At 46.2% G+C, this 20137-nt stretch overlaps 4 protein-coding genes and 1 pseudogene across 8 annotated transcripts in view; 3 read left to right on the forward strand and 2 right to left on the reverse strand.

The window, feature by feature from the left end:
- Positions 1 to 20137, reverse strand: part of MPPED1 (metallophosphoesterase domain containing 1) — an 822621-nt gene that overhangs the window by 664811 nt on the left and 137673 nt on the right. The gene's annotated exons all lie outside the window — the stretch shown is intronic.
- Positions 1 to 20137, reverse strand: part of TSPO (translocator protein) — a 677237-nt gene that overhangs the window by 314484 nt on the left and 342616 nt on the right. The gene's annotated exons all lie outside the window — the stretch shown is intronic.
- The window catches only part of LOC126963616 (NADH-cytochrome b5 reductase 3), a 414164-nt gene that overhangs the window by 171553 nt on the left and 222474 nt on the right, over positions 1 to 20137 (forward strand). The window lies entirely within an intron of this gene.
- The window catches only part of ARFGAP3 (ADP ribosylation factor GTPase activating protein 3), a 64256-nt gene that overhangs the window by 2391 nt on the left and 41728 nt on the right, over positions 1 to 20137 (forward strand). The window contains exons 2-3 of the mRNA XM_050805873.1: positions 9124 to 9242; positions 15934 to 16006. Coding sequence (XP_050661830.1) covers positions 9124 to 9242; positions 15934 to 16006 — 192 coding nt within the window. The remainder of the gene's footprint in view (positions 1 to 9123; positions 9243 to 15933; positions 16007 to 20137) is intronic.
- On the forward strand, positions 1639 to 3757 carry LOC126963669 (cytochrome c oxidase assembly factor 1 homolog; annotated as a pseudogene).

Consider the following 20137-nt stretch of genomic DNA (forward strand, 5'->3'; position numbering starts at 1 on the left):
TTGTATGGTCCAAACTGCTACTTTCTAGGTATGTCACCCTTGGACAGGTTACTTGACCACTTTGTCCCTTTTTTCCTTATCTGAAAATGGGGCATGAACTGGACCTAAATCAGAGGGTGATTGTGAAGATTAAATGGAATAATCCAAGGAAAACAACAGTAGGAACTGCAGGCCGGGCGCGGTGGCTCAAGCCTGTAATCCCAGCACTTTGGGAGGCCGAGACGGGCGGATCACGAGGTCAGGAGATCGAGACCATCCTGGCTAACACGGTGAAACCCCGTCTCTATTAAGAAATACAAAAAAAACTAGCCGGGCGAGGTGGCGGGCGCCTGTAGTCCCAGCTACTTGGGAGGCTGAGGCCGGAGAATGGCGTGAACCCGGGAGGCGGAGCTTGCAGTGAGCTGAGATCCGGCCACTGCACTCCAGCCTGGGTGACAGAGCGAGACTCCGTCTCAAAAAAAAAAAAAAAAAAAAAAAAAAAAAACAGTAGGAACTGCATATAATAGTCTTCAATAAATGGCAACTGTTTTTATTATGAAGAACACACCTATGAAAAAGTTTATATTCTGTAATAAGATTAATAAAAGCAGTGATCAGAAATGTTTTCTGATAATGTTTTCCAGTAATGTGCTATATTTCTTGGTTGAGACCTTGTATTTGATCACTGGTTTGAAACCCTTACCTAAAAGACAACAATAGCGTTTTAAAATTGGGGTTATAAAAGAGAACTCTAAGATACATGAGCCGGGAGAGGTAATCAAAGAAAAACAAGTTGGCTTACTTTTAGAATGTGGTATCCAATTTCTTCCTCTCATGTGTGATGACTTACTCTGGATGAAAGGTCATGAGGGTCAATTTTCTTTTTCTTTCTTTTTTTTTTTTTTTTTTGAGACAGTCTAGCTTTGTTGTCCAGTCTGGAGTGCCATGGTGCCATCTTGGCACACTGCAACCTCCTCCTCCCAGGTTCAAGAGATTCTCTTGCATCAGCCTCCTGAGTAGCTGGGACCACAGGCGTGTGCCATCAAGCATGGCTAATTTTTGTATTTTTAGTAGAAATGGAGTTTCACCATATTGGCCAGGCTGGCCTCAAACTCCTGACCTCAAGTGATCCGCCTATCTCAGCCTCCAAAGTGTTGTGATTACAGGCGTGAGCCACTGCACCTGGCCAAGCGTCAATTTTCTAGTTTGTGAAATCCTTCTTTGTTGCTATACCATTCCTTACTTTTATATAGATTGGGTTATTCATTCAACAAGTATTCCTCAAGCCCCTATGGTATGCTGGGCACTGTGTATAGCATTAAAGGTATGTACACTGATGGTATGTTCCTGTCCTCTGGGAGCTTACAGTCTAGTGGATGGATGAAGGGCAGGACAGCAGGTGGTGTGTTTTCTGCTCTGAAGCGCAGTGTGGTGGAGCGGGAAGAGTGGCTCGGGTAACAGACTGCATGGGATCCAGTCCCCACTGTGGACATTTCTAAACACTAAGGAATTACTAAGAAGTGGCCACTTCTTATCTGTCATACTTAATTCAGTAATTCCTTAGTTTTCTCTAAAATAGAGATCAAGATTTACTGCCGCCATCCCACACCCGGAAGGACTCCTCATGCTCTCTGCAGCATGGTGCTTCTGTCGCTTACAGAACAACTTGCCTTTGATGATTTTCAAGAGAGTTGTGCTGTGAGGTGGCAAAAGTATCCAGGAAGCAGGATGCCAGTGCCTCAAGGAAAAAATGGTCCTTTTCGGCAATGTGTTCAGTACTGGGGGCTTGGCCCTTGTGTATTACCTCATACAAAAGACTTTTCCAGGGCTTCGTGTTACCAGTTGGCATTGGAGCAGGTACATAGCCATCCCAAGGCACAGGGTGCTCTGGGCCCTCTTCTCAACATTCACTGTCTCAAACTCACCAACAAGCACAACTTCGTGGACATTGCTGATGCCAAGTTGAAGATTCCTAGCTCTGGATCCAAGTCAGAGAGCCGTCTCCACATCAGCTCATCCAGAAGTGCACCTTTCAGAGGTGGCACCTTGATGAGGTCTTCCTAGAGCCCAAGGATTGCCAGCAGATTCCTATGTTCAAGCTCAGTGGGGACAATGGTGAAGAAGTGAAAAAGAAGTAGAGACGATCCGAAAGACCCAGTTTTCTTCTAGTCCGGCCTTCCCTCATCCCCACCATGTGCCCACCAGGGGTGATGGCTCGTCTGAATGACAGACACTCCCTTAAGCCAATTTTCCGGCCACCAGTGGGATGATTGTACATGCTGACATATGGTAATTTTGGTATAATTCTAACTTGGGCACAACGAATGCTATTGTCATTTTTAAACTGAATCAGAAAGAAACTCTTATTGTAAGATAATTTATGTGAAAGTTCTTTGTGTAAGAAAGCACATGATAAAAAGAATCAGAATTAAGAAAATGTTCTTTGATTTAAAAAACAAATAGGCCAGGCGCGGTGGCTCATGCCTGTAATCCCAGCACCTTGGGAGGCTGAGGTGGGTGGATCACCTGAGGTCAGGAGTTCAAGACCAACCTGGCCAACATGATGAAACCCCTTCTCTACAAAAATTAGCTAGGCATGATGGCAGGTGCCTGTAATCTCAGCTATTTGGGAGGCTGAGGCAGGAGAATCGCTTGAACCCAGGAGGCAGAAGTTGCAGTGAGCCAGATCACACCACTGCACTCCAGCCTGGGCGACAGAGAGCAACTCCATCTCACACACACACACAAATAAAATAAAATAAAAATAAAAAATAAATAAAATGGAGATCAAGACTAGCTACATAATTTGTAAAATGTACAAAATGAAAATGCAGGGCCCTTGTTTGAACAGTATTAAGAGTTTTGGGCCGGGCGCGGTGGCTCAAGCCTGTAATCCCAGCACTTTGGGAGGCCGAGACGGGCGGATCACGATGTCAGGAGATCGAGACCATCCTGGCTAACACGGTGAAACCCCATCTCTACTAAAAAATACAAAAAAACTAGCCGGGCGAGGTGGCGGGCGCCTGTAGTCCCAGCTACTCGGGAGGCTGAGGCAGGAGAATGGTGTAAACCTGGGAGGCAGAGCTTGCAGTGAGCTGAGATCTGGCCACTGTACCCCAGCCTGGGCAACAGAGCAAGACTCCGTCTCAAAAAAAAAAAAAAAAAGTTTCCACCAGTACAGTCGCTCACTCCTATAATCCTAGCACTTTGGGAGGCTGAGGTGGGTGGATCATTTGAGCTCAGGAGTTCGAGACCAGCCTGGGCAACATGGTGAAACCCTGTCTCTACTAAAAATACAAAAAATTAGCTGGGCGTGGTGACATGTGCCTGTAATCCCAACTAATCGGGAGGCTGAAACAGGAGAGTTGCTTGAACCCAGGAGGCGGAGGTTGCAGTGAACCAAGATCATGCTACTGCACTCAAGCCTGGGCGACAGAGCAAGACCCTATCTAAAAAAAATAATAATTTCAAGATGAGGCTGGGTGCGGTGGCACCTGTATTCCGAGCACTTTGGGAGGCCAAGGTGGATGAATAGCTTGAGCTCAGGAGTTTGACACCAGCCTGAGCAACATGGTGAAATCCCATCTCTACCAAAAAAAATAAAATCAGCCATGCATGGTGGCGCAAGCCTGTGGTCCCAGTTGCTCAGGAGGCTGAGGTGGGAGGATTGCCTGAGCTCAGGAGGCAGAGGCTGAAGTGAGTCGAGATCATACCATATACTCTAGCATGGGTAACAGCGTGAGACCCTGCCTCAAAAAAAAAAAAAAAAAAAAAGAATTTCAAGATGAGACAGCAGAGCATTAAGCCAATTACACGCTCTTTTCTTCTAAGTGTGGGGCCCTCTGCGACTGCATAGATCTCACACATGACCAGGAAGCTGGCCCCGATGGGGATGACAATAGTACCTTCTACTAGTAACCCTACTAACGAAAGCGTTGTTAGGAAGATGAAACTGGCTAAAGTGCCAACAATAGTGCCTGACTTAAACACTCAGTATTAGCTGTTACTATTTGTATACTAATTATTCTCATCATTAGGCAAAACAAATTGTCAGTCAAAAGCTATTTCTTATTCATCACCATAAGAACTGATGTTCTGCTTCAAAAGCCACATCTTGGGCCGGGCGCGGTGGCTCAAGCCTGTAATCCCAGCACTTTGGGAGGCCGAGGCGGGCGGATCACAAGGTCAGGAGATCGAGACCACAGTGAAACCCCGTCTCTACTAAAAATACAAAAAATTAGCCGGGCGCGGTGGCGGGCGCCTGTAGTCCCAGCTACTCAGGAGGCTGAGGCAGGAGAATGGCGTGAACCCGGGAGGCGGAGCTTGCAGTGAGCCGAGATCGCGCCACTGCACTCCAGCCTGGGCAACAGCGTGAGACTCCGTCTCAAAAAAAAAAAAAAAAAAAAAAAAAAAAAAAAAAAAAAAAAAAAACAAAAACAAAAGCCACATCTTGACTTTGGTTTGGGATTGCATATCAAATCAAAGCACAGTCCCTGCTTCCAAAGCATAGCCTCCTGGTATAGCAGGAGGATCAAGGCAGCATTTATGGGAGCCAGACCTGTATTTCTCACCACTTCTGACCTCCACATGTCCCAGTCTCCACTTGTTAGCTCCTCTACCCCTACAAACTGCTCCACCATGTGCATTTGCATTTAGTGAGCACCTGTGTTGTGCCAGGCATGGTGCCAAGTTCAAGTGAATAAGGTAGACGTGGCCCCTCCTCATGGGGCTACATTTTAGCAATCCTTTAGCTTAGGTGATGGGTCAGGAGGATGCCAAAGCTGCCTCCCTCATTAGGAACCTCACTGCTCTCTTCTTGTGGCCAGTCTGGTGACCACCTTAGAAGTGATTCTCAAACTTGGCCCGCTCTGGGCTGTGTACCCAAAATCTCTGCCATCACCTCTACCAAAAACCCTTTGCATCCTGTCCTTGCTTACTAGGAAACAATCTTGTAACCAATTGTCTTGCCCACTGGACTGCTAGACTGTGGGCTCCGTGTGGGCAGACTTCCTGAACCATGCTGGTATGTCCACTTGGTATGTGCCAGGTACACTTGACAGTAAGTGCACAGCAACTGGTAGTTGAGTGACTAGGTGAGAAATTACAAACAGCCTGATGGGGAAGAACAGCATCTTTTGGCAGAGTCTGTTGTGTTGTTTGATGCCCCATAGAAGAGGGTTCCCCTAATGGCCATCACCACAGGGCATTTGAATTTGCGTGTCTTCCCCACTTCTCAGTGAGCTCTTTAAAGACTGGCACCAGTAGGGGTTCTGCTAGTATTTGCGCTGCTACTTTTTCATACCTCATCAACTGCCACATGTCTGACATACAGCAGGTAATCAGTAAACACCGAAGTGAATCCCCTGGCCTCTTTTTGTGTCAGTTGTCACTCCACCCCCATTATTCAATGTGCCATCAGTGTGAGCATATCGTGGTGAGGGGCTTTAGAAAACCCACTCGTAGGCCGGGCGCAGTGGCTCAAGCCTGTAATCCCAGCACTTTGGGAGGCCGAGATGGGAGGATCACAAGGTCAGGAGATCGAGACCATCCTGGCTAACACGGTGAAACCCCGTCTCTACTAAAAAATACAAAAAACTAGCCGGACGAAGTGACGGGCGCCTGTAGTCCCAGCTACTCGGGAGGCTGAGGCAGGAGAATGGTGTAAACCCGGGAGGCGGAGCTTGCAGTGAGCTGAGATCCGGCCACTGCACTCCAGCCTGGGCGACAGAGCGAGACTCCGTCTCAAAAAAAAAAAAAAAAAAGAAAACCCACTCGTGTTTCCTCTCTTGTATTGCCCTCAAAAGACCAGAAGCCAGATCTTGCTTGATAATGATAGGTTGGACAGCCTTCACATAAGTGGTTCTGCCTATAAATTATCTTTTTTTACATTTTTTTATTTTTTTAATTTTTTATAGCAAGATCTCACTGTTGCTGAGGCTGGAGTACAGTGGAGTGATCTCAGCTCATTGCATCCTCTGCCTCTCAGGCTCAAGCGATCCTCTCACCTCAAACTCCTGAGTAGCTGGGACTACAGGCGTGTTCCACCACGCTGGCTAATTTTTTTTTGTTTTTTTGGTAGAGGCAGGGTTTCGCCACGTTGCCCAGGCTGGTCTCAAACTCCTGAACTCAAGCAATCTACCTGCCTTGGCCTCCAAAGTGCTAGGATTACAGGTGTCAGCCACTGCACCCAGCGTATATATCTAATTATCTAATACATTTTTTTTTTCCTGCAGAAAGATTAAAAACAATTCTATTGGAGGATTTTTTTTTTCCTATTCTGAGTTTAATGAGTTATAAATACTACTTTCCACAGCAAGCACTGTGTATTTTATGGGCCCAGCACACTTCCCATGTGTGACTCTGCTAGTTAGCACTGTGTATTTTTTTTTTTTTTTTTTTTTTTTTTTGAGACGGAGTCTCGCTCTGTCGCCCAGGCTGGAGTGCAGTGGCCGGATCTCAGCTCACTGCAAGCTCCGCCTCCTGGGTTCACGCCATTCTCCCGCCTCAGCCTCCCGAGTAGCTGGGACCACAGGCGCCCGCCACCTCGCCCGGCTAATTTTTTGTATTTTTTAGTAGAGACAGGGTTTCACCGTGTTAGCCAGCATGGTCTCGATCTCCTGACCTCGTGATCCGCCCATCTCGGCCTCCCAAAGTGCTGGGATTACAGGCTTGAGCCACCGCGCCCGGCCAGCACTGTGTATTTTAAAGTACTTTTATGCTCCTGTTGGTGCAGAATGTTGGGCTTCAGTGTCATTGTTGAAGGGGCGAGTAATAATTTTTGAGCTGGCAATAAGTTTTTAAAGTTTTTCTTTTGATTAACAAATATTTACTGAATGCTTACCATACCATGGGTAAGCCTGTTTTTCAGACTATGTGTGAGATTTAAAAGTACACAGCTATTCAGCAAACACTTATTGTGCATTTACCATGTGCAGGTTCTGTGCTAGTAGACAGAAAAACAAGGTGACATGACAGGGGCCGGACGTGGTGGCTCACACCTGTAATCCTAGCATTTTGGGAGGCCGAGAGGGCCAAATTGCTTGAGCCTAGGAGTTCAAGACCAGCTTAGGCAACATAGCAAGACCCCTGTCTCTACAAAAGAAAAAAAAAATTAGCTGGGCGTGGTGGCGTACACTTGTCCTAACTGCTTAGGAGGCTGAGGTGGGAGGATGGCTCAAGCTCAAGAGTTCGAGACTGCAGTGAGCTAGGACTGTGCCCCTGCACTCCAGCCTAGGTGACAGAGCCAGGAAAAGCCATAAAGCAGCAAACTAGGACCATGCCACTGCATTCCTGCCTAAGTGAGAGCCAGACCTTGTCTCTTTAAAAAAAAAAAAAAAAAACTGTAAAGATTGGCGAAAGGGAAAGATTTTACCCCTGTAAGAGCTCTCAGGGCTCTCAGTGGGCAGGGGACATAGTCCTCGGTTATGAACATGCATCTAAGAGTTATCAAAGTGACCTGGACAGAGTGAGGTGGTGGAGGTAGAGAAGGGCACAGCATTTCATAAAGGAATCTCTCTCTGTATTAGTTATCTATTGCTGCGTGTCAGATCGCCCCCAGCTTAGTATATAAAACAACAGATAGTTCTGAGGGTCAGGAATTTGGGGTGACTTAGCTGGCTGCTTCTGACCCAGGGTCTTTCATGAGGCTGCAGTCAAGCTGTTGGCCAGGGCTGAGGTCATCTGGGAGCTTACATGGTGGTTGCAGGCCTCCTCTCTTCGCTGGCAGTTGGACCGAGGGCCTCAGTTCCTCAGCACTTCACCCTTTCCACAGAGCTAGCTGAGCGTCCTCAAGACATGGCACCTGGCTTCCCCTAGAGCTCGTGATCCAAGGTGGAGAGGGAGCAGGGGGAGAGAAAAAGAGAGTGGGGGAGAGAAGAAAAAGCCATAGTGTCATTTGTAACCCAGTCTCAAAAATGACATGGTCATTTCTGCCATACACACACACAGACACACAGATCACCTTGGTAAAGTGAGGATGGAGATTACACAGGACGTGAATACCAGGAGGTGGGTTTCATTGGGGCCATCTTGGAGTCTGGCTGCCACAACTTCTTCCTCGGGCTGGGGAGAGAAGAAATATGTGCAACAGCCTACCATCTGGTATAGCCAGTGCCAGGAAGGATGGTAGGGCTAGAGTGTTCCCAGGCAGGGCTGTTCCCTCACTAGCATTCCTTTACATGACTGGTAGGATCCCTGCTGAAGCTTCAAGGATAAGGCATGTTTGAGATGGTACACAAACCTAAATTCTCTTCACTATGTATAGTGTGCGTTTTTAAAATATATACACGATAGGCCAGGCGGGGTGGCTCACGCCTGTAATCCCAGCACTTTGGGAGGCCGAGGTGGGCAGATCATGAGGTCAGTAGATTGAGACTATCCTGGCTAACACGGTGAAACTCTGTATCTACTAAATATACAAAAAATTAGCCGGTTGTGATGGCGGGCGCCTGTAGTCTTAGCTACTCAGGAGGCTGAGGCAGGAGAATGGCATGAACCTGGGAGGCAGAGGTTGCAGTGAGCCGAAATCGTGCTGCTGCACTCCAGCCTGGGTGACAAAGCGAGACTCTGTCTCAAAATAAAAAAATACATAATATAGTAATTAACTCTACTAATTTATAATGTATTTATTTATTTATTTATTTTTTGAGACGGAGTCTCGCTCTGCTGCCCAGGTTGGAGTACAGTGGCCGGATCTCAGCTCACTGCAAGCTCCGCCTCCCAGGTTTACGCCATTCTCCTGCCTCAGCCTCCCGAGTAGCTGGGACTACAGGTGCCCGCCACCTCGCCCGGCTAGTTTTTTATATTTTTAGTAGAGACGGGGTTTCACCGTGTTAGCCAGGATGGTCTCGATCTCCTGACCTCGTGATCCGCCCGTCTCGGCCTCCCAGAGTGCTGGGATTACAGGCTTGAGCCACCGCGCCCAGCCCTAATTTATAATTAATATAATTATATATAATAATAAAAGAACATGAAATATGAGGCTTTTTTAAAAAACCTAGATGAGATACTTTCTAATATTACAGTCCCAAAGTTTACATTATAAAGGTTAAGCAGTTTTCAAGCTAAGTCATTTACTGTATCTTATAGGATAATTTATTTGGCTAACATAAATTAGTAACTGAATTTAGCTTTTTTTTTTTTCAGGTGTGTTTTGATTGTGGTGCCAAAAATCCCAGCTGGGCGAGCATAACCTATGGAGTGTTCCTTTGCATTGATTGCTCCGGGTCCCACCGGTCACTTGGTGTTCACTTGAGTTTTATTCGGTAAGTGAATCTTCTCTCATTGGGGTGAAAGTGATTACATTGTTACATGGGTGTTCTTTTTTCCCCTTTTTTCTTTTCTTTTTTTGAGACAGGGTCTTGCCTTGTCACCTGTCACCTTTGCTGCAGTAGTGCCATCATAGCTCACTGGGCTCAAGCGAACTCAGCCTCTACAAAAAAATAAAAAATGTTGTGGTGTGATGATGTATAACTGTAGTCCTGATTACTCGGGAGGCTGAAGTGGGAGGATCACTTAAGCCCAGGAGTCAAGGCTGCAGTGAACTATGATCATGCTGCTGCATTCCAGCCTGGGTACAGAGTGAGACCCTGTCTCTTAAAAAAAAAGAAAAGAAAGAAATTTGATTTTCAGTGTTGCCATACGATATTAAAAGGTGAGGCCTTTTTTTTTTTTTTTTTTTTTTTTTGAGACGGAGTCTTGCTCTGTCGCCCAGGCTGGAGTGCAGTGGTGCGATCTTGGCTCACTGCAAGTTCCGCCTCCCGGGTTCATGCCATTCTCCTGGCTCAGCCTCCTGAGTAGCTGGGACTGCAGACACCCGCCACCATGCCCGGCTAATTTTTGTGTATTTTTAGTAGAGACGGGGTTTCACCATGTTTGCCAGGATGGTCTCGATCTCCTGACCTCGTGATCCGCCCGTCTCGGCCTCCCAAAGTGCTGGGTTTACAGGTGTGAGCCACTGTGCCCGGCCAAAGTGAGGCCTTTAAGAAGTGATTGAGCCCTCATGGATGGATTAATCCATTCCTGGATTAATGGGCTATCATGTGAGCGGCTTTATAGGAAGAGGAAGAGAGACCTGAGCTAGCATGCTCAGCGTTCTCACTAGTTGATGGCCTGTGCTGCCTCTGGACTCTGCAGAGTCCAGCCAGCAAGAAAGTTCTCACCAGGGCCGGGCGCGGTGGCTCACGCCTGTAATCCCAGCACTTTGGGAGGCCGAGGCGGGCAGATCACGAGGTCAGGAGATCCAGACCATCCTGGCTAACATGGTGAAACCCCGTCTCTACTAAAAATACAAAAAATTAGCCGGGCATGGTGGCGGGCGCCTGTAGTCCCAGCTACTTGGGAGGCTGAGGCGGGAGAATGACGCAAACCCGGGAGGCGGAGCTTGCAGTGAGCCGAGATCGTGCCACTGCACTCCTGCCTGGGCGACAGAGCGAGACTCCGTCTCAAAAAAAAGAAGGTTCTCACCAGATGTAGCCCCTTGACCTTGGACTTCTCAGCCTCCTTAACTGTAAGAAATCAACTTCTTTTCTTTATAAATTACCCAGTTTCAGGAATTGTGTTACAAGCAATGGAAAACCAATTTATGACAATTTATCTTCTAATAATTCAGCAGTACGAAGTACCGACCCATGGGAGAAGGCGAATCAGGTGCTGTGGGTCTGTCCTATGTCCACCAAAGTGGAGAGTTTATGTCAATGATGAGACACTCTCCTTGCATCAGGGCTTCACTTCCAGCGTAATCTTACAGCTCTGGCTTCCAAGGACACTAATATCACAAAGCCTGAGTGAATGATTTTTAGTAGCAGTTTCAAATGTATATAACATGAAGGTCTTTTTTCTCCTTTTATCTGAAGACTTGGGTTGCATTGGCCCCTGTGGTGAGTAAACCATCTTCTACTTCTGATACTTTACAGCAATAGCCCATATGGGGCCTATGCAAAGCATCAGAAGACACCACCTTTGGACAGACAGTCTGATGGGATAACCCCACAGGCCAGTGGGAGGCAGGACTATTTGTGAAGTGAAATAAATTGAAATAATAAAAGAAATAATGGAAAGATCCCCAGGGCTTGGAAGCCAAGCAAGGCCTGCATGTCAGCTGCCACAGGCCCTTGCCGGGACAGCTTCTGCAGGGCACCCTCAAACAGCCATGGCTTAGTCATTGCTGCCTTCCCCAGACAATCCAGAGATTTCCCTACTGCATCTTTTCTAGGGAAGGAACCAGTTAGGCTGCCCATTTGGAATTGTGGCAAGCAATCTTATATTATGACTTAAGGAATATTGAAATATTGATACAACGTGATTATTAAGAAGGAGCATTTGTTCCTATAAGATAAAATCTATTATAATTCTTTGTTTGTTTGTTTGTTTGTTTTTTTGAGACAGAGTCTCACTCTGTCGCCCAGGCTGGAGTGCAGTGGCCCGATCTCAGCTTACTGCAACCTCTGCTTTCCGGACTAAAGTGATTCTCCTGCCTCAGCCTCCTGAGTAGCTGGGATTACAGGCATGTGCCACCACGTCCGGCTAATTTTTGTATTTTTAGTAGAGACAAGAGTTTCTCCATGTTGGCCAGGTTGGTCTTGAACTCCTGACCTCTGGTGATCCGCCCACCTCAGCCTCCCAAAGTTCTGGGATTACCCCGGCTGAAGCTTGTTTTTAGTGTACTTTGTTTTCCAGATTGATCATTACCAGTTAACTTATGGTAACCTTCCCTGCCCAGAGCAGGTGAAGACTAGACTCCAATACCTAGTCGCTTCTCTTCCTTCTGTCTTTACTGTGTTCTTTCCCTCCTTCTTTCTACTAAGTCTCGCCCATTATAATCTGGCTCTCCTTCTTCCTCATCACTTAAGAATACTTCTGGTTTAAGCCATTCCAGGAAATTGGGTGGTTTTATGATGTGTTCCTCCCTGAGGCAAGGACTGAGCTAGAGCCTGAGGGTGGTACAGCAGGATCTGTTTGGGCCACTGCGGGTTTAATCACTGACCTTTTAAAAGTCAGATAAATAGAACTGTATGAATCACAATGCTTGTAAATGATTCAAAAACAACAATTAAAATTCATGATACAATCTTAGGGCAGGAGTCTAGGATTTGGGCAAGAGAAAGTCAAGGATGAGAAGGTACTGAGTATGGTTTTTGTTATTTTTAAGGCAGAGAAGAGCTATTCTTTAAATTTTTTATTCCTAAAAAAATTAGGGGGCCGGACACAGTGGCTTACACGTGTAATCCCAGCACTTTGGGAGGCCAAGGTGGAAGGATCACTTGAGATTAGGATTTTTTTTGTTTTTTTTATTTGCTTGTTTATTTTGTTTTTTATCTTTTTCTTTTAGACAGCCTCATTCTGTCGCCCAGGCTGGAGTGCAATGGTACGATCTCAGCTCGTTGCAGTCTCCACCTCCTGGGTTCAAGTGATTCTCCTGCCTCAGCCTCCTGAGTAGCTGGGATTACAGGTGTGCGCCACCACACTCAGCTAATTTTTGTATTTTTAGTAGAGACGGGGTTTCACCATGTTGGCCAGGCTGGTCAAGGACTCCTGACCTCATGTGATCCACCCGCCTCAGCCTCCCAAAGTGCTGGGATTACAGGCATGAGCCACAGCACCTGGCCGAGCCTGGGGGTTTGAGGCTGTAGTGAGCTATGATCTTACTACTTCACTTCAGTCTAGGTGACAGAACAAAGACCCTGACTCAATAAAATAAAATAAATAAAAAATAAAAAAACACCACTAGCTAACTGGGAAAAAACCCAAGCAGTCCCAAAATATGAAGTCTCTCCTCTAGAATACTTTTCCCCTCTTCTTCCCCTCCCACTGCCAGACACACACACACACACACACACACACACACACACACACACACACACACACAGCTTCCTGTGTGGCATGGGTGGTGTGCATGTTTAAGTGGAGTTTTTTTTCTTTAACTAGAATTTCAAGTCAAATTTACAGAGGAAAAATAATTTATAAGTTATGGCTTTTGCCAAGCAAAAGGGGGAAGGCAGATTAAGAATATATGGAGAGGGCAAGCTGCATTGGTTGCTGACTGCTCCCACAGTGGACTTGATTGAACTGACCTCTGCCCCTTTTCACCTCCATTGCTGGGATCTCCATGTTTCAGGCTACTCTTCCCCTCTAGCTCTGTTTCTTCTCAAGTTTGCCGTTATGTATTTCATGAGCTTATTAAAGGTGAATGGGATCCCTGCATCTATCTCGTTGGCATGGGGTTAGGGACAGGCTTAAATACAACGTAAATAAGAAGATGGACTGCAAAGTTATGCATCAGAGTTGGAAACTAAGTCCTGTGCCCACTTCTGGTTGGAAAATTAGGGCAAGTTTAAAAGAGGTAACGTTTGCGATGAACTTGGAAGGTTTGGTGAGGTTTTGATAATGGAGACAAGGCTGGGCATGGTGGCTTGCGCCTGTAATCCCAGCACTTGGGAGGCCGAGGTTGGAAGATAGTTTGAGCCCAGGAGTTTAAGACCAGCCTGGGCAACATAGTGAGACCTCATCTCTACAACAACAAAAAAAGATAATGGAGACAAGGGAGGGAATATTGAGGTCAGTGCTCGGACCTTCAGATATAGAAGTAGGAAAAAGCGAAATGCCTCGTAGTAAGTTTTTGTATGCATAGGAAAATAAAGAGAAGTAAGGGTTAAAGGAGAGGATCTGTGTCATATTGTGGAGCTCCTTAGCTGCCGGGCTGGGAACTAATACTTCACTCCTGAGGCCCTGGAGGGGTGAGGCATGTAGGGAGGCCGACTCAGCCTGGGCAGAGCAGGAGACAACGTCAGGAAGAGGTGAGGACCCAGGCTGAGGATGCAGGAGCTGGGATGCGGTGGGGCAGGGTGGTGGGGGAGGGCAAATCTGAGCTGTCCTTTCCTGGCCTTGGGTGTGTGTTCCTTACCTCTGAATGTCTTACTTTCCTTCTCTTGAAAGTGAGGGTAAGAATACTAGGACCTGCCATATAGGATGTTGGCAGGAGCGAGCAAGAGAGTCCCATAAAGCCTGGCACATGGTGAGCCCTAGAACACGTTGATGATGACCAGGGCAGAATCTGGGCTCCTGCTCGGTGGACACTGGGGAGAATCTTTTTATGATGTTAGTGTAGAAAGGGTCTTTAGTAGAGACGCTCTGTCACCCAGGCTGGAGTGCAGTGGTGTGATCTTGGCTCACTGCAACCTCTGCTTCCCAGGTTCATGACCTTATAGAGTTAATCAAACAAATTATAAACAAAGGGCTGCTGGGAAGTAGTTACTGAGCTTGTCTATAAGTAAAACTCTAGATTAATAGTGGTATGCACTTTGGGAGGCTGAAATGAGGGGATTGCTTGAGGCTAGCAGTTTGAGACTAGCCTGGCCAACATGGCGAAACCCCGTCTCTACTAAAATTATGAAAATTAGCCAGGTGTGGTTCCGCACGCCTCTATTCCCAGCTACCTCTGGAGGCTGGGGCACAAGAATTGCTTGAATCCAGAAGGCAGAGGTTACAATGAGCTGAAATCGCATCACTGCACTCTAGCCTGGGAGACAGAGACTCTGTGTCAAAAAAAAATAAAAGGTATGGTTCACTGGGCATGGTGGCTCACACCTGTAATCCCAACACTGAGAGGCTGAGGTGGGAGGATTGCTTGAGCTCAGAAGTTCTAGACAAGCTTGGGCAACACAAGACCCTATCTCTATTAAAAAACAACAAAGAACAAACAAACAAAAAAGGCCGGACACGGTGGCTCATGCCTGTAATCACAGTACTTTGGGAGGCTAAGGCAGGTGGATCACCTAAGGTCGGGAGTTCAAGACCAACCTGACCAACATGGAAAAACCCTGTCTCTGCTAAAAATACAAAAATTAACCGGGCGTGGTGACACATGCCTGTTATCCCAGCTACTTGGGAGGCTGAGGCAAGAGAATCACTTGAACCCAGGAGGTGGAGGTTGCAGTGAGCCAAGATCGCACCATTGTACTCCAGCCTGAGCAACAAGAGCAAAACTCCGTCTCAAAAAAAAAAAGCCAGGGATGGTGGCTACCATCTACTTGGGAGGCTGAGACAGGAGGATTTCTTGAGCAATCCTGGTTGAGGCTGCAGTGAGCTGTGATCACACTACTACATTCCTGGGTGACGGAGTGAGACCCTGTCTCAAAAAGAAAGAAAGAAATTAGTAAATATAAGGGCAGCACAATTCTTTTCTTTTTTCCTTGCCCGTTTTGTAAAAGGTATTCTACGTATACCCATTCTAAAATATCCACATTCCTTTACAGTTAGTGTAAGGCAAGTTATTACTGAATAACAGCCTCTGCTTTTTGCTTATTTCTGTGGATTCAGTATGAAGATTCTAACATTGTTGCTTTACAATCGACCCCTTGGTGAATGTGCATTGTTGAAGCTATACTCAATGCCTTGTTTCAGATTTGATCTTACAGTGGAGAGAAGTCAGGCATAAGGTGTGGCAGGGGCAGGAAGTGCTTGTAGCTTTCACTTCAGGAGCATGAAATCTTGTGTTTTCTCCTCTCCCTGCCGGTCGTGATGTTGGGTAGGTCTCTTCTACCTTGTAATGAGAGAATGAGCATCCTCCAAGCTTCTGGTAGGGATCAAACTGGACAAGTAGATCACCGACATGAAAACATCCAAACAGTGCATCTGTTTCGAGTAGAGACGCATTAACAAATTTTAAATCATACCCAACCAAGGATAGGAGGCAAAGGGTTGGTGTTGTTCCAGCAGCCTGCTGACACTTGTCATGTCCCCGTGCCCTGCATTCCAGCAAGGACGAGAGGAGCCAGGGGTTGCTCGCACCAGCCATCATCCACTCTGGAGTCCTGGCATCCCAAAAGTGTGGGTCCTTGTTGACACAAACTTAGAATTCTTTAGGATCCTAAAAAGGAAACCTTGTTCTCAAAAGCTCGCTGATTTTGATCCTGGGGATAAAAAATATTAATGTTTAGTAATATTCTTTCCATTTAGATCTACGGAGTTGGATTCTAACTGGTCATGGTTTCAGTTGCGATGCATGCAAGTTGGAGGAAACGCTAATGCAGTAAGTTCATCTCAAACTCATCATTTTCCTTCTTGTTTAAATATTTGTTATGCTATAATAGTAAAGAAGCTCAGGCTACGTGCAGTGGCTCATGCCTGTAATCTCAGCCGTTTGGGAGGCTGAGATGGAGGATCACTGGAGCCCAGGAGTTCAAGACCACCCTGTGCAACATGGCAAGACCCTCTATTTATAAAAAACAAACAGGTGGGGCGCAGTGGTTCACGCCTGTAACCCCAACACTTTGGGAGGCTGAGGTGGGCGGATCACTTGAGGTCAGGAGTTCGAGACCAGCCTGGCCAACATGGAGGAACCCCGTCTCCACTAAAAAAAAAAAAAAAAATTACAAAAATTAGCCAGGCATGGTGGCACACACCTGTAATCCCAGCTACTCAGGAGGCTGAGACGAGAGAATTGCATGAACCTGGGAGGCAGAGGTTGCAGTGAGCCGAGATCAGACCACTGCACTCCAGCCTGGGTGACAGAGCAAGACTCCACCCCAAAAAACAAACAAAAAGAGTTCAATACTTGTAAGTTTGGGAGGCCCTATGAGATGAAGCAGAGAGCCTGATGGGTTTTGGAGTTGGACAGACCCAGTTGACTTGTTTATTGAAAAATCTGTTAAACACTTAATAAAATGGAAACGTTGGCTAGGTGCTGGGGATACAGTGACAGACAAGACAAACAAGATCCCCAACTGGGCACAGTGGCTCATGCTTGTCATCCTAGAACTTTGGGAGGCTGAGGCAGGCAGATCACCTTGAGCCCATGAATATAAGACCAGCCTGGACAACATGGCAAAAGCCCGTTTCTACAAAAAATACAAAAATTAGGAAAGCATGGTGGTGCATACCTGTAGTCCCAGCTACTCGGGAGGCTGAGGTGGGAGGATCTCTTGAGCCTGGGAGGTAGAGATTGCAGTGAGCTGAGATGGTGCCATTGTGCTCCAGCCTGGGTGATAGAGTGAGACCTTGTCTCAAAATACTACGTAAAAATAACCAAGATCCCCTCTTATAGACAGAGGCAGTCAGAGAGTGATCAAAGAAATATGTTCACAGGGGCCGGGCGCGGTGGCTCAAGCCTGTAATCCCAGCACTTTGGGAGGCCGAGGCGGGTGGATCACGAGGTCAGGAGATCGAGACCATCCTGGCTAACATGATGAAACCCCGTCTCTACTAAAAATATAAAAAAAAAAAAAAAAAAAAAAACTAGCCGGGCGTGGTGGCGGGCGCCTGTAGTCCCAGCTACTCGGAGGCTGAGGCGGGAGAATGGCGTGAACCCGGGAGGTGGAGCTTGCAGTGAGCCGAGATCGCGCCACTGCACTCCAGCCTGGGCGACAGAGCGAGACTCCGTCTCAAAAAAAAAAAAAAAAAAAAAAAAAAGAAATATGTTCACAGGAAAATAACAGGCAGTGATAAGTGCTTTAAGAAAATTAAAACAGGAAGCAAGGGTACAGAGAAACTGGAGGCTTCTTTATGACAATAGTTTTTTAATAACTGGGGTGACTTTTGTGGTTAGGATGGAATGCTTGTATTTGAATTAATATTTAACTTCATAACTATAAATTACAAAACCCATTCTTTTTTTTTTGAGACAGAGTCTGGCTCTGTTGCCCAACCTGGAGTGCAGTGGCACTCTTTCGGCTCGCTGCAACCTCCACCTCCCGGGTTCAAAAGATTCTCCTGCCTCAGCTTCCTGAGTAGCTGGACTACAGGCGCACGTCACCACACCCGGGTTTTTTGGTATTTTTAGGAGAGACAGGGTTTCACCATGTTGGCCAGGCTGGTCTCAAACTCCTGACCTCAAGTGATCCACCTGCCCTGGCCTCCCAAAGTGCTGGAATTACAGGCGTGAGCCACCGCGCCTGGCCAAAAAACCCATTCTTCACGTCTTTAAATATAGCAAATATTGTGTGTTAATTTCTAAACACAAATATAAATATTGTATGTTAGGTTCTGTGAAAAAACAACCTTAAAATATTAATTTATAATTTTAAAAGAACTGATTTCCTTAACCCCATTTACAAACCTAATTAAGGATTTTCAAACATTGTAAACTTTATTTACAAATTCAGTATATTTGATTATTTCAAACACTGAACTGGCAGCCTCACAAATCTAGCCAGCCAAATCTTGCACAGCACTGGTAGCCTATTTATCAGGACAAAATGGTGTAGATTGAGTAAATGGAATTCCTTTAGGCGTTTCTTATACACTAAAGTATAAGAAATCAAATTTGTATGCATTTCAAATAAAAATTATGACCAGGCATGGTGGCTCATGCCGGGAATCCAAACACTTTGGGAGGCTGAGGCAAGAGGATCACTTGAGCCCAGGAGTGTAAGACCAGCCTGGGCAACTTAGTGAGACCTCATCTATACAAAAGACTTAAAAATTAGCAAGGCATAGTGGAACCTGCCTATAGCCTCAGCTACTCAGGAGGCTGAGGTAGGAGGATCACTTGAGCCCAGGAGTTCCAGGCTGCAGTGAGCTGTGATTATGCCATTGTACTCCAGCCTGGGTGACAGAACAAGACCCTGTCTCAAAAAGAAAAAAATATATATACATATATATATACACACATATATGTGTGTGTGTATATCAAATAAAGTCAGAAGTCTATAATAGCAGTTTCAAAAATGCTAGTTTCTCAATCTTTTTTCTTCGTAGTCCCTAAGCATTAAAATCAATCAATTAATTTTCCATTTAAATTGGATCCGATGTTTCCCTAATGAGATAAATTAAATACTAAGGAATACAGTTTTGTCAGGTAGAGGTGATCTTTGGAAGGCCATAAACCATTGTAATAACTAAGATTTTTTTTTTCACTTTTCAAGAAACAATTTTTGCCCCTCTTAATTAAAAATATATGGCTAGCCAGACATGGTGGCTGACACCCGTAATCCCAGAACTTTGGGAGGCCGAGGCGGGAGGACCACTTGAGCTCATGAGTTCAAGACCAGCCTGGACAACAAAGTCTACAAAAAAAAATTTTTAATTAGCCAGGCATAGTGGTGCATGCCTGTAGTCCCAGCCACTTGGGAGTCTGAGGCAGAAGAATTACTTGAGTCCAGGAGGTTGACGCTACAGTGAACAGTGTTCACCGTGCCACTGCACTCCAGCCTAGGTAATTGAGCAAGACCATCTCAAAAAAAAAAAAAAAAAGAAAGAAAGAAAGAAAAAAGTATGCCTTAGATGTTTCAAGCTTATTTTTTGAGATAGAGTCTCACTCCTGTTGCCTAGGCTGGAGTACAGTGGCAAAATCATAGCTCACTGCAGCCTCAACTTCCTGGGCTCAGGTGATTCACTCAGCCTCCCAAGTAGCTGGGACTATAGGCAAGTACCACCAGGCACAGCAAGTTTTTTACATTTTTAGTAGAGACAGGGTTTTGCCATGTTTGCCAGTCTGGTCTCGAACTCCTAGGCTCAAGTGATCTGCCTACTTTGGCCACCCAAAATGCTGGGATTACAGGCATGAGCTGCCAGACCCAGCCAGTGTTTCTTATTAATTTTTTATTTATTTTCTGGGTGTTTGTAGAGACGTGGTCTCACTTTGGTTCCCAGGTCGGTCTCAAATTCCTGGCCTCAAGCAGTCCTCCTGCTTTGGCTTCCCAAAGTGCTAGGATTACAGGCATGAGCCAGTGTGCCCAGCCTCAAGCATCTTTTTAGAAACCTTTGCCCATTATCATGACGTTCACAAACTTGTTCCTAAACTTAGCCCTGTTGGTTTGACTTACCTGTCCTTATTTCTAAGCCTTCCCAAGGTTGCAGAGTCACCCTCCAAACTCCAGAAAGGAGCTTTCGCATCTCAAGCCAGCAGGAGTCAGGGGACATCTCAAGCCAGCAGGAGTCAGGGGACATCTCAAGCCAGCAGGGGTCAGGGAACATGGGGAGGGAAGGCTCAGATGAGTGGTCATTCAGTTTACCCAGTGGAGCTCTAAGTTATGGGCTTGGAACCATCCTTTTGTATTTGAATCCTAACTCTGTCCCTTGCTACCCATGTGATCTGGGGCACGTTGTTGAACCTCTCTGTGCTTCATTGTCCCCATCTGTAAAGTGTAGACAGGAGTAGTGACTGACTGTCTGATAGTGTTGCTATGAGGATTGAATGCGATGATGCCCATGAACCACTCAC

The sequence above is a fragment of the Macaca thibetana genome, chromosome 10 (assembly GCF_024542745.1).
Source record: "Macaca thibetana thibetana isolate TM-01 chromosome 10, ASM2454274v1, whole genome shotgun sequence".
Classification (NCBI taxonomy): Eukaryota; Metazoa; Chordata; class Mammalia; order Primates; family Cercopithecidae; genus Macaca; species Macaca thibetana.